General features: G+C 43.1%; 1 protein-coding gene across 1 annotated transcript in view; it reads right to left on the reverse strand.

The window, feature by feature from the left end:
• The window catches only part of LOC139406187 (syntaxin-binding protein 5-like), a 236,343-nt gene that overhangs the window by 118,909 nt on the left and 103,078 nt on the right, over positions 1 to 14,356 (reverse strand). The window contains exon 5 of the mRNA XM_071148687.1: positions 10,500 to 10,634. Coding sequence (XP_071004788.1) covers positions 10,500 to 10,634 — 135 coding nt within the window. The remainder of the gene's footprint in view (positions 1 to 10,499; positions 10,635 to 14,356) is intronic.

Genomic DNA, 14,356 nt, shown 5'->3' on the forward strand with positions numbered 1-14,356 from the left:
CAAAGAATCAAGCATCTGTTCACTACACTAGGGAATTACAGAAATAACGCGCCATGCTGAATCCAATAGAGAGCAGGAACTGGCTTGATTTGACAACAGCAGAGTCATACATAACCTGGTTCAGGTGGCCCTGCAGAAGGCACTGTAACATCCCCACACAGTATTATAGTAATACTATTGTAATATCACCATACAGTAATACATAACCTGGTTCAGGTGGAAGGCACTGCAAGCTGAAACACTGGTAATCCATAAATGAGTAAATATATTTATACAGTGTTGAATCTTCTTTATTTGTGTTTATACAGCAGTAAAGTAACATCACCATACAGTATTATAGTAATACTATAGTAATATCACAATACAGTAGTATAGTAATACTATAGTAATATCACCATACAGTATTATAGTAATACCATAGTAATATCACAATACAGTAGTATAGTAACATCACCATACAGTATTATAGTAATACTATAGTAATATCACAATACAGTAGTATAGTAATACTATAGTAATATCACCATACAGTATTATAGTAATACCATAGTAATATCACAATACAGTAGTATAGTAACATTACCATACAGTATTATAGTAATACTATAGTAATATCACAATACAGTAGTATAGTAATACTATAGTAATATCACCATACAGTATTATAGTAATACCATAGTAATATCACAATACAGTAGTATAGTAACATCACCATACAATAGTATAGTAATACTACAGTAATATCCCCATACAGTATTATAGTAATACTATAGTAACATCCCCATACAATATTATAGTAATACTATAGTAACATCCCCATACAGTATTATAGTAATACTATAGTAACATCACCATATAATATTATAGTAATACTATAGTAACATCCCCATACAATATTATAGTAATACTATAGTAACATCACCATGCAGTAGTATAGTAATACTATAGTAATATCCCCATACGGTATTATAGTAATACTAAAGTAACATCCCCATACAGTATTATAGTAATACTATAGTAACATCCCCATACAGTATTATAGTAATACTATAGTAATATCACCATACAGTAGTATAGTAATACTATAGTAACATCACCATACAGTATTATAGTAATACTATAGTAACATCACCACTCTGACCATTTTACTCGTCTCGTGGTGTTGAGCGTTTGTAAATGAATTATTCTGCACTCTGGCACACTCAGAGGAGAGCGCTCTGAAATCGGAGTAGATAGCCAGAGAGAATTTACAAAAGCACCCGAATATCCACTGAGAACGCACAACGACCATTTAGTTAAGAATGGCGGGAATGACGGCATTTTCTGCTGACAACGTTGTGAAGACACGCCCATTTTCGGGAGGAATTGCATTATGGGCCCTATAAAAGCACAGAAATAGTGTCCTCTGCTTGTATACTTCGTATTTTAGCGAATGTAGTACGACATCCGGGAACTTCTGTCGTACTAACGAAATCCATTCTATGACCAATAATCATACTACATACTGAATTTACGCCACAAATAGTACGGTTAGTGGGGTTAGTATGAGTTTTCGAACACAGCTCTGGACTGACCCTGGTTCTCACCGCTAGCCGCTATAGCACAGGCAGAATCACAGCCTTATACACCCGCCCCCAACGAGAGGAGACTGGCCACGGTACAGATTACCAACGCTGTGACCAAATACACAGACACCTTGTGCTCCGGGAGGTCCCGGGGAGACATGGCAACGCGAGAGTCCAGCGAGTCTGTTGTTGTTGGGTCGGTGAGGATAATTCATTTTTTAAAATTGTTTAATGAACCTTTATTTTGACACGTAAGTCATACTGAGACTAGGGTCTCTTTTACAGATGAGCCCTGCAAATATACAACAAACACATATACAACATACAGCATTACAGACACATTTATCAACGTCGAGGTCTCTGATCACGACTCTGAACTGACCAAGGGGGACCAGAACATCTCAGTTCAGCTCTGGAAGTTGTTCCACATGAAGGCAGCAAAAACAAGCTTTACCCAACTCTGTGCAGACACACACACACACACACACACACACACACACACACACACACACACACACACACACACACACACACACACACACACACACACACACACACACACACACACACACAGAGACACACACACAGAGAGACACACACACACACACACACACACACAGAGAGACACACACACACACAGACACACACACACACAGACACACACACACACACACACACACAGACACAGACACACACACACACACACACACACACACACACACACACACACACACACACACACACACACACACACACACATGCAAAGACACGTAAAAAAACACACACAAAGACATATAGACACAAACATAAACACATACTTTATACACACACACAGATAAAGACACACAAACTCAGCAAATGTTACAGCGTTGTGAGCTCATCTATTATAAGCTATCAATTCATAGAAAAAGGCAAAATCATTTAACCTTCACATGTCTGTGCCCTTTTATACGACAGTCTTTCAAAGAGGTTCTGAGGGAAAACACTAAAACACTAAAACACTACAACACTAAAACACTAAAACACTACAACACTACAACACTAAAACACTAAAACACTAAAACACTAAAACACTAAAACACTACAACACTACAACACTACAACACTACAACACTAAAACACTAAAACACTAAAACATTACAACACTAAAACACTAAAACACTAAAACACTAAAACTCTAAAACGTAATACCCACACTAAAACACTAAAACACTAAAACAATAAAACACTAAAACACTAAAACAATAAAACACTAAAACACTAAAACACTAAAACTCTAAAACGTAATACCCACACTAAAACACTAAAACACTAAAACAATAAAACACTAAAACACTAAAACAATAAAACACTAAAACACTAAAACTCTAAAACTCTAAAACACTACAACACTACAACACTAAAACTCTAAAATACTAAAACACTACAACACTAAAACACTAAAACAATAAAACACTAAAACTCTAAAACACTAAAACACTAAAACTCTAAAACGTAATACCCACACTAAAACACTAAAACTCTAAAACACTAAAACACTAAAACACTAAAACACTAAAACTCTAAAACTCTAAAACGTAATACCCACACTAAAACACTAAAACACTAAAACACTAAAACTCTAAAACACTAAAACACTAAAACACTAAAACTCTAAAACGCTAAAACTCTAAAACACTAAAAGTCTAAAACACTAAAACACTAAAACTCTAAAACGTAATACCCACACTAAAACACTAAAACTCTAAAACACTAAAACACTAAAACCCAAAAACGTAATACCCACACTAAAACACTAAAACGCAAAAACTCTAAAACACTAAAAGTCTAAAACACTAAACGTCTAAAACTCTAAAACACTAAAACACTAAAACTCTAAAACACTAAAACTCTAAAACACTAAAAGTCTAAAACGCATGTCTCCTCTCTGGAGATCATTTCACACCTTCAGATCCATCTGGGCTGTATTGAGCTCTCACACTGAGACAGTGTGTCATGGTGAAAACATGTATGTCTCCGCTGAGGGAGAGGTCTCCACACCGCTGATTCTGTCTGTCGGAGAGCCCTCCTCGCAGACTCATCACTCTGCCAGGCTGCACACACACGCACGTACGCACACATGCACGCACGCACACACGCACACACACACACACACACACACACACACACACACACACACACACACACACACACACACACACACACACACACACACACACACACACACACACACACACACACACACACACACACACACGCTGCCAGCCTGCTGGAGCTGTAGGAGCCGCAGGGGGCGAGTTTTGGTTGGCTCCACTCGGTCGACACGGTAACGCTGGGATGGATAGGAGGGGAGCCGCGAGCGGGGAGGGGGGTCCTACATCAAGAAGATTAAAAACGGCCCAGACCGTCTACGCTGACGCATTACTTACTCACCCAGCCACTACCCTGAATTCTCTCTTCACAGTGTGTATAGATACAGAGAATATCCAACCAAGAGAGCTCAGGTGAAATTATACTTTTGTTTCATGTTTTTTTTCTCCAGTTGGGCACACTTTGTCTGGCAATGAACGGGAAAAGGGTTGCTCACAAAGAATTAGACTATGTTCTCTTGTATCCCCCTAACAGACCAGAAAAAAACACCAGATCTTTGATGTTTTCATTTTCTTTATTCATCTCTCTCTCTCCAGAACATATCTGTAACGTCATATTAACGACTACATATAGATTCTGTTCTTCATCCTACTGAGAGAGGAAAACATTTATTTATATATATATAGTTTCTGAAAGATACTACATGAAAGAGAGACAATTACCTGTATTAAATAGGTTGCAATAGTAATTTTCTGTGTATGTGAGTGAGTGGGGTTGGGCATGTTATGTATCAACCCCTAAAAAAATGTACATGAATAATAATCCACATAATGGAGTGGCAGGGTAGCCTAGTGGTTAGAGTGTAGAGGTGGCAGGGTAGCCTAGTGGTTAGAGTGTAGAGGCGGCAGGGTAGCCTAGTGGTTAGAGTGTAGAGGTGGCAGGGTAGCCTAGTGGTTAGAGTGTAGAGGTGGCAGGGTAGCCTAGTGGTTAGAGTGTAGAGGCGGCAGGGTAGCCTAGTGGTTAGAGTGTAGAGGTGGCAGGGTAGCCTAGTGGTTAGAGTGTAGAGGCGGCAGGGTAGCCTAGTGGTTAGAGTGTAGAGGCGGCAGGGTAGCCTAGTGGTTAGAGTGTAAAGGCGGCAGGGTAGCCTAGTGGTTAGAGTGTAGAGGCGGCAGGGTAGCCTAGTGGTTAGAGTGTAGAGGTGGCAGGGTAGCCTAGTGGTTAGAGTGCAGAGGCGGCAGGGTAGCCTAGTGGTTAGAGTGTAGAGGTGGCAGGGTAGCCTAGTGGTTAGAGTGTAGAGGTGGCAGGGTAGCCTAGTGGTTAGAGTGTAGAGGCGGCAGGGTAGCCTAGTGGTTAGAGTGTAGAGGTGGCAGGGTAGCCTAGTGGTTAGAGCTTAGAGGTGGCAAGGTAGCCTAGTGGTTAGAGCTTTGGCCTAGTAACCAGAAGGTTGCAAGTTCAAATCCCTGAGCTGACAAAGTACAAATCTGTCGTTCAGCCCCTGAACAGACAGTTAACCCCACTGTTCCTAGGCCGTCATTGAAAATAAGAATTTGTTCTTAACTGACTTGCCTAGTTTAATCAAATTTTTAAAAATAATTCACTGTTGCTGCAGGATTATTTTTCTGCTGTAAAAAAAAAAACTGGTTCAAATTAAGATCCAGCATCATATGCTGTTCCTGTGAGTCATACCTGCATCCTGCCTCGGCACTGGTGGAGACATTTGGGAAGGGCATACCTAACACGACAAGATGTCTCTTCACTGGTTGACTGTCACATCCCATAGCATTACAGCTGATGAGGATAACTGTACGTTGCCCAAACAACAACATGACAAGATGTCTCTTCACTGGGTGACTGTCACATCCCATAGCATTACAGCTGGTGAGGATAACTGTATGTTGCCCAAACAACAACATGACCAGTAAAGGAAACAGTGCAGATAGACTAAGACCTCAGGGCTTTGGTATCAGGCACTCCACTGTCAATATATACTGGGTCTGAATTAGTGACAGTCAACATATACTGGGCCTGCTATAGTGACAGTCAATATATACTGGGCCTGCTGTAGAGACAGTCAATATATACTGGGCCTGCTGTAGTGACAGTCAATATAAACTGGGCCTGCAGTAATGACAGTCAATATATACTGGGTCTGAAGTAGTGACAGTCAATATATACTGGGCCTGCTGTAGTGACAGTCCATATATACTGGGTCTGCAGTAATGACAGTCAATATATACTGGGCCTGCAGTAGTGACAGTCAATATATACTGGGCCTGCAGTAATGACAGTCAATATATACTGGGCCTGAAGTAGTGACAGTCAATATATACTGGCTCTGCAGTAATGACAGTCAATATATACTGGGCCTGCAGTAATGACAGTCAATATATACTGGGCCTGCAGTAATGACAGTCAATATATACTGGGCCTGAAGTAGTGACAGTCAATATATACTGGCTCTGCAGTAATGACAGTCAATATATACTGGGTCTGCAGTAATGACAGTCAATATATACTGGGCCTGCAGTAATGACAGTCAATATATACTGGGCCTGAAGTAGTGACAGTCAATATATACTGGCTCTGCAGTAATGACAGTCAATATATACTGGGCCTGCAGTAATGACAGACAATATATACTGGGCCTGCAGTAATGACAGTCAATATATACTGGGCCTGCAGTAATGACAGACAATATATACTGGGCCTGCAGTAATGACAGTCAATATATACTGGGCCTGCAGTAATGACAGACAATATATACTGGGCCTGCAGTAATGACAGTCAATATATACTGGGCCTGCAGTAATGACAGACAATATATACTGGGCCTGAAGTAGTGACAGTCAATATATACTGGGCCTGCAGTAATGACAGACAATATATACTGGGCCTGCAGTAATGACAGTCAATATATACTGGGCCTGCAGTAATGACAGTCAATATATACTGGGTCTGCAGTAATGACAGTCAATATATACTGGGCCTGCAGTAGTGACAGTCAATATATACTGGGCCTGCAGTAGTGACAGTCAATATATACTGGGCCTGCAGTAATGACAGACAATATATACTGGGCCTGCTGTAGTGACAGTCAATATATACTGGGTCTGCAGTAATGACAGTCAACATATACTGGGTCTGCAGTAATGACAGTCAATATATACTGGGCGTGAAGTAGTGACAGTCAATATATACTGGGCCTGCAGTAGTGACAGACAATATATACTGGGCCTGCAGTAGTGACAGTCAATATATACTGGGCCTGCAGTAGTGACAGTCAATATATACTGGGCCTGCAGTAATGACAGTCAATATATACTGGGCCTGCAGTAACGACAGTCAATATATACTGGGCCTGAAGTAATGACAGTCAATATATACTGGGCCTGCAGTAATGACAGACAATATATACTGGGCCTGCAGTAATGACAGTCAATATATACTGGGCCTGAAGTAATGACAGTCAATATATACTGGGCCTGAAGTAGTGACAGTCAATATAAACTGGGCCTGCAGTAGTGACTGTCACAGTGGCAGTGCACTCCCCTTTCTCTTGTTGATTCAGAATGGCTGTCTCTCTCTCTCTCCCCCCCCCCCCCCCCCCTCAATCTCTCCCTTTCTCAGGAGAAATGCCTGATGTTGACAAACACATTTCCCAACATCCTCTGGTCCCCGAGCCAGACAAGCTGAGTAGAATCATGGTAATTCACAGTCACTCTGCTTAGCCTACTCTCACACACACACACACACACACACACACACACACACGTCTATCTCCGCACGCCGTCGTCAACAGACAATAAAACAGTAGGCTGCTGGCCTGAACCAGATTAAATTAGACTGATAAACTCATCAGAAAATAATGTGCTCATTAAGGAAACACACAAGCCTGAGAAGGTATAGGGAATCAGGGAGCGACTGCTCAAACACTGAGCTATATAGAGACCAGTAAACAGTATGCAAAATATCATGTCAACATTTTGAATAATTAATTCCAACTCTTTTATTTTAGAGTTTCTTTTTTTATACATTTTGGACACTTTTGTCTTGTGAAATATGAACTGCAGCAGGAGAAGTGATTAGGAAGGAAGGAGCCCTGTTGTCTTAATGAAGCATGTTCCCTTCCATCGAGCTTCCTGCTTTCCCACCGAGCTTCCTGCTTTCCCACCGAGCTTCCTGCTTCCCACAAGGCTTCTGGGATTTTTCCTTTGATTTGAGGCTCTGCTTTACTTATCCTTGTTTTCTTACACAGATTCTAAAATGTAAGGTACGGTACTGAGTACTGGAGGTAAAGACCCAGACAACAGCATTATGGGTAGTAGATGGTCTCCTGGCCCCGTCCTGGAAGCTGTGAATAAAGTGCAGCAGGCATACTTGCTTTACAGATGTGGGATCTTAATTTGATCACCCTTTTTTTTGTTGTAGGAAATGCTAACGTGTGGTGTAATAATTCCCTTTCCTGACAGCACTGCAGCTCTATTGAGATTAATTGAATGTGCCTCGTGTCTCACCGCTCAGTCAGTACGCAGGAGGGAGATACAAACACCCGCTCAGTCAGTACTCAGGAGGGAGAAACAAACACCCGCTCAGTCAGTACTCAGGAGGGAGATAAAAACACCCGCTCAGTCAGTACTCAGGAGGGAGAAACAAACACCCGCTCAGTCAGTACTCAGGAGGGAGATACAAACACCCGTTCAGTCAGTACTCAGGAGGGAGATACAAACACCCGTTCAGTCAGTACTCAGGAGGGAGAAACAAACACCCGTTCAGTCAGTACTCAGGAGGGAGATACAAACACCCGTTCAGTCAGTACTCAGGAGGGAGAAACAGACACCCGTTCAGTCAGTACTCAGGAGGGAGATACAAACCTACAAACACCCGTTCAGTCAGTACTCAGGAGGGAGATACAAACACCCGCTCAGTCAGTACTCAGGAGGGAGATACAAACACCATGTAATGAGTGTCTGAGGAAAAGAGTAAAAAAAAAATTGTGTGAAATTGTGTGTGTATTTGTGTGTGCCTGTGCGTGTGTGTGCGTGTGTATTTGTGTGTGCCTGTGCGTGCGTGTGCGTGTGTGTGTGCACACTTAACGTGTGATTGTGTATTGAGCTGAAAGTCTGTTTAATCACTTCTCCTCCACCTTAATTTGAGTTAAGCCTGAAAGTCCATATGGTAAATGTCATGAAAATAAAACATCCAATTTAAAACCTGTGGAAGGTCTTACTTAGTTCCACCAAATGAACACAGAAACGCACACACACAATCACACACACACACACACAATCACACACACACACAATCACACACACACACACACAATCACACACACACACAATCACACACACACACACACACACACACACACACACACACACACACACACACACACACACACCAACCTACTCGAGCATGACTGAGCGGAGGGAAAAACAAATCTCCTTCTCCTCTGCGGTTAGTTTGCGTTAGAGGGTTGCTTTCCCCGTGAAGGAGCACAGGAGGAGTACTGAGAGAGGAAGAAGCACTTCAGCTCAATCAAACAACACGAGCTTCGATGGCTCTCCAGATCAATATTTTGTTGAGGATGGAAAACATGCATGTTTCAATTTCATTGAACTACTCTTCAAAACCCACTCAACACATTCTCCACGGCGCGACGGTGCATGTGCCTCTCTGCATGTTAAGTAGTCGCAGCTATTGCATGACCACGATCTAACGCCGCCGTCATGGCAACGTGAGCAAAGTTAGGTTACCAACTTTCAACTGGGATTAGTTGACAAATGACATGAGGTGACCGAGTAAGAGGTTTTAGGACAGAACGACATGAGGTGACGGTGTAAGAGGTTTTAGGACAGAACGACATGAGGTGACCGAGTAAGAGGTTTTAGGACAGAACGACATGAGGTGACCGAGTAAGTGGTTTTAGGACAGAACGACATGAGGTGACAGTGTAAGAGGTTTTAGGACAGAACGACATGAGGTGACCGAGTAAGAGGTTTTAGGACAGAACGACATGAGGTGACCGAGTAAGAGGTTTTGGGACAGAACGACATAGGGTGACAGTGTAAGAGGTTTTAGGACAGAACGACATGAGGTGATCGAGTAAGAGGTTTTAGGACAGAACGACATGAGGTGACAGTGTAAGAGGTTTTAGGACAGAACAACATGACGTGACAGTGTAAGAGGTTTTAGGACAGAACGACATGAGGTGACCGAGTAAGAGGTTTTAGGACAGAACGACATGAGGTGACAGTGTAAGAGGTTTTAGGACAGAACGACATGAGGTGACCAAGTAAGAGGTTTTAGGACAGAACGACATGAGGTGACCGAGTAAGAGGTTTTAGGACAGAACGACATGAGGTGACAGTGTAAGAGGTTTTAGGACAGAACGACATGAGGTGACCGAGTAAGAGGTTTTAGGACAGAACGACATGAGGTGACAGTGTAAGAGGTTTTAGGACAGAACGACATGAGGTGACGGAGTAAGAGGTTTTAGGACAGAATGACATGAGGTGACAGTGTAAGAGGTTTTAGGACAGAATGACATGAGGTGACAGTGTAAGAGGTTTTAGGACAGAACGATATGAGGTGACAGTATAAGAGGTTTTAGGACAGAACGACATGAGGTGACAGTATAAGAGGTTTTAGGACAGAACGACATGAGGTAACAGTGTAAGAGGTTTTAGGACAGAACTGCATGACGTGACAGTGTAAGAGGTTTTAGGACATAACAACATGACATCATCACCGCTGTCAACTCAAAGGCCGTCATACAGTAATCCTTCTCATTATGGTAATCATTGACAGTTGATCATTTGCGTATAATCTGATGATTTAACTCACAGCTCTATGGCCTTGTTCCACATGATGACGTATCCAGACAGAACGAAGGACTCGATGTTGACGATGTGCGTGTTGCCACGCTCTGTGCCCACGTACAGCCATTTACTCTGGAAGGGGAGGTGGCAAAACGTGATCCTGAAGCGGAAAAAAGAAGAATCAGCGTTGACACATGATCAAATACGATACCATGTGTTTGATTTGGTTGTTATTGTGTGTGTGTGTGTGTGTGTGTGTGTGTGTGTGTGTGTGTGTGTGCGAGTGTGTGTTTCTTCCCACTTCCCACTTGTGTAATCAATGTTTTACCTCAGATAATAACCACACCAATAATTATCCTACTCTCAAATACACAGTATAAATGTACATTTTCCACAATTATATCATAATTATGTTTCGGCTAACTGTCTGTAGATTAAAGATTTACGTTGCTTTGCACTGTTTTGATTAGCTCTGTTTTCCCCTGCATCCTTACAAAAGAAGGTCCTACCTAAAACCATAAAGGGTTATTCTGTTGTACCCATAGGAGAACCCTATGGTTCTACGTGGAACCCTTTCACCAGCAAAATGTTCTACCTGAAACCAAAAAACGGTTTTCCTATGAGGACAAACAAAACATATATATATTTTATATTTCCCAGATATTGCCCAAGTTTTGTAATATCACCCCAACACATCACTCCACATCTCCTGTCAGTCAGCGCCTGGTCTCTATGGTGATGACAGTCACTGCCTGGTCTCTATTGTGATGACAGGAATGTCCTATTAGACAACAGCCATCAATAAGTAATGTATCACGACCCTGACACAAACAGCAGCTAATCACCAGTGGCCAACGTCCCAAGAGGCAGTCTTCCCCAACGTCCCAAGAGGCAGCCTTCCCCAACGTCCCAAGAGGCAGTCTTCCCCAACGTCCCAAGATGCAGTCTTCCCCGACATCCCAAGAGGCAGTCTTCCCCGACGTCCCAAGATGCAGTCTTCCCCGACGTCCCAAGAGGCAGTCTTCCCCAACGTCCCAAGAGGCAGCCTTCCCCGATGTCCCAAGAGGCAGCCTTCTCCGATGTCCCAAGATGCAGCCTTCCCCAACGTCCCAAGATGCAGTCTTCCCCAACGTCCCAAGAGGCAGCCTTCCCCAACGTCCCAAGAGGCAGTCTTCCCCAACGTCCCAAGAGGCAGTCTTCCCCAACGTCCCAAGAGGCAGTCTTCCCCAACGTCCCAAGAGGCAGTCTTCCCCAACGTCCCAAGATGCAGTCTTCCCCGACATCCCAAGAGGCAGTATTCCCCGACGTCCCAAGATGCAGTCTTCCCCGACGTCCCAAGAGGCAGTCTTCCCCAACGTCCCAAGAGGCAGCCTTCCCCGATGTCCCAAGAGGCAGCCTTCTCCGATGTCCCAAGATGCAGCCTTCCCCGACGTCCCAAGAGGCAGTCTTCCCCGACGTCCCAAGAGGCAGTCTTCCCCAACATCCCAAGATGCAGCCTTCCCTGACATCCAAAGAGGCAGTCTTCCACGACGTTCCAAGATGTAGCCTTGCCCGGGATAGAAAATGCCCTGCACTTTCTGTTCTTCTGCCTGGTGTTATCTCTTCTTTTCTTCCAACCCTCTCTCCCCAACTCACTCCCTCTTTATCTCACTGAACTATGGAGCCCAAGTTTTCAGGCAAAAGCACAGACAGGTTTGTCAACAACAACAACAAATAAACAGTTGAAAGCAATTACCACAGCATCAGCTGCAAGCTCTTTTTTTTTGTTTATCTCTCAAACCGCAGTGTGTTTGATAATTATTCCATTCCATTTCAGTAGCAAGAGACACTAACGGCTCCATTTCTACCTGTTATTTTCTCAAGTGAAAGCATGAAAGTCAAATGGGAGGCATGTACGAGGGTACTTTACTCACACGTAAAGTTATCCATAAATACGCTACGTTGACTGTGGAATTATTAGGCGATCAATAAATCCTTCGACAGTGAGGGCATGCTCTGTGTTTATGTGATGTAGTGTATTCAGATCTCGACAGCGAGGGCATGCTCTGTGTTTATGTGATGTAGTGTATTCTCGACAGCGAGGGCATGCTCTGTGTCTATGTGATGTAGTGTCTTCAGATCTCGACAGCGAGGGCATGCTCTGTGTTCATGTGATGTAGTGTATTGTCGACAGCGAGGGCATGCTCTGTGTCTATGTGATGTAGTGTCTTCAGATCTCGACAGCGAGGGCATGCTCTGTGTCTATGTGATGTAGTGTATTGTCGACAGCGAGGGCATGCTCTGTGTTTATGTGATGTAGTGTATTCAGATCTTGACAGCGAGGGCATGCTCTGTGTCTATGTGATGTAGTGTCTTCAGATCTCGACAGCGAGGGCATGCTCTGTGTCTATGTGATGTAGTGTATTGTCGACAGCGAGGGCATGCTCTGTGTCTATGTGATGTAGTGTCTTCAGATCTCGACAGCGAGGGCATGCTCTGTGTCTATGTGATGTAGTGTATTGTCGACAGCGAGGGCATGCTCTGTGTTTATGTGATGTAGTGTCTTCAGATCTCGACAGTGAGGGCATGCTCTGTGTCTATGTGATGTAGTGTATTGTCGACAGCGAGGGCATGCTCTGTGTTTATGTGATGTAGTGTATTCAGATCTTGACAGCGAGGGCATGCTCTGTGTCTATGTGATGTAGTGTATTCAGATCTCGACAGCGAGGGCATGCTCTGTGTTTATGTGATGTAGTGTATTCTCGACAGCGAGGGCATGCTCTGTGTCTATGTGATGTAGTGTCTTCAGATCTCGACAGCGAGGGCATGCTCTGTGTCTATGTGATGTAGTGTATTGTCGACAGCGAGGGCATGCTCTGTGTCTATGTGATGTAGTGTCTTCAGATCTCGACAGCGAGGGCATGCTTTGTGTCTATGTGATGTAGTGTATTGTCGACAGCGAGGGCATGCTCTGTGTCTATGTGATGTAGTGTCTTCAGATCTCGACAGTGAGGGCATGCTCTGTGTTTATGTGATGTAGTGTATTCAGATCTTGACAGCGAGGGCATGCTCTGTGTCTATGTGATGTAGTGTATTCAGATCTCGACAGTGAGGGCATGCTCGGTGTCTATGTGATGTAGTGTCTTCAGATCTCGACAGTGAGGGCATGCTCTGTGTCTATGTGATGTGGTGTATTCAGATCTCGACAACATACAAAAACATACAAAAAACCCTAGACCAGACAAAACACATAAATCCCCCATGTCAAACCCTGACCTAACCAAAATAATAAAGAAAACAAAGATTACTAAAGGCCAGGGCGTGACACATCATTTCCCGAGTTTTGCATCAGCCACATCATCTAGAGAGGAAAGTTACATGAGGTTGCACGTCACAACGACATATGTGAGAATCCTGTTTATTTTATTGAGATCTAACAGCGATATCTGAAGAAGAAATAATGGATGAGGGATATTTACAAAAACTCAAATTCGGTTTGTTCCTCAAGGTAAAATTGTTGCACCTTTTATGTTTCGCCTTGTGTTTCGCTGATCGTCATACGAAATGTAATTTATTTCTAAAATAATGAATACATAAATAAACCCCAAGAGCCCTAATCAAAGCAAAGTTTAACACTCCCAACTGATGGAACTAAGCCTTGAAATCAAGGCACTTGGTTTTGGCAGAAACGTGACTAAGTCCCCACTCAGCCAATCAGCTATTAGGAGGCAACCATTTCAGACAGCCCTGTTAGATACCCATGGTGGTGCCCAGACCTCATCTCTCATTTACACTCTATTTGCATAATTTTAATTTAACTGCAAATCAAGAACTTCAGGAGGGAAAAGCAGAGACAAAAACAAGGGGGGGGGGGTTAAAGACAAGGTTTGCACAGGTCTTGGA

Source organism: Oncorhynchus clarkii, chromosome 3, assembly GCF_045791955.1.
Source record: "Oncorhynchus clarkii lewisi isolate Uvic-CL-2024 chromosome 3, UVic_Ocla_1.0, whole genome shotgun sequence".
NCBI lineage: Eukaryota > Metazoa > Chordata > Actinopteri > Salmoniformes > Salmonidae > Oncorhynchus > Oncorhynchus clarkii.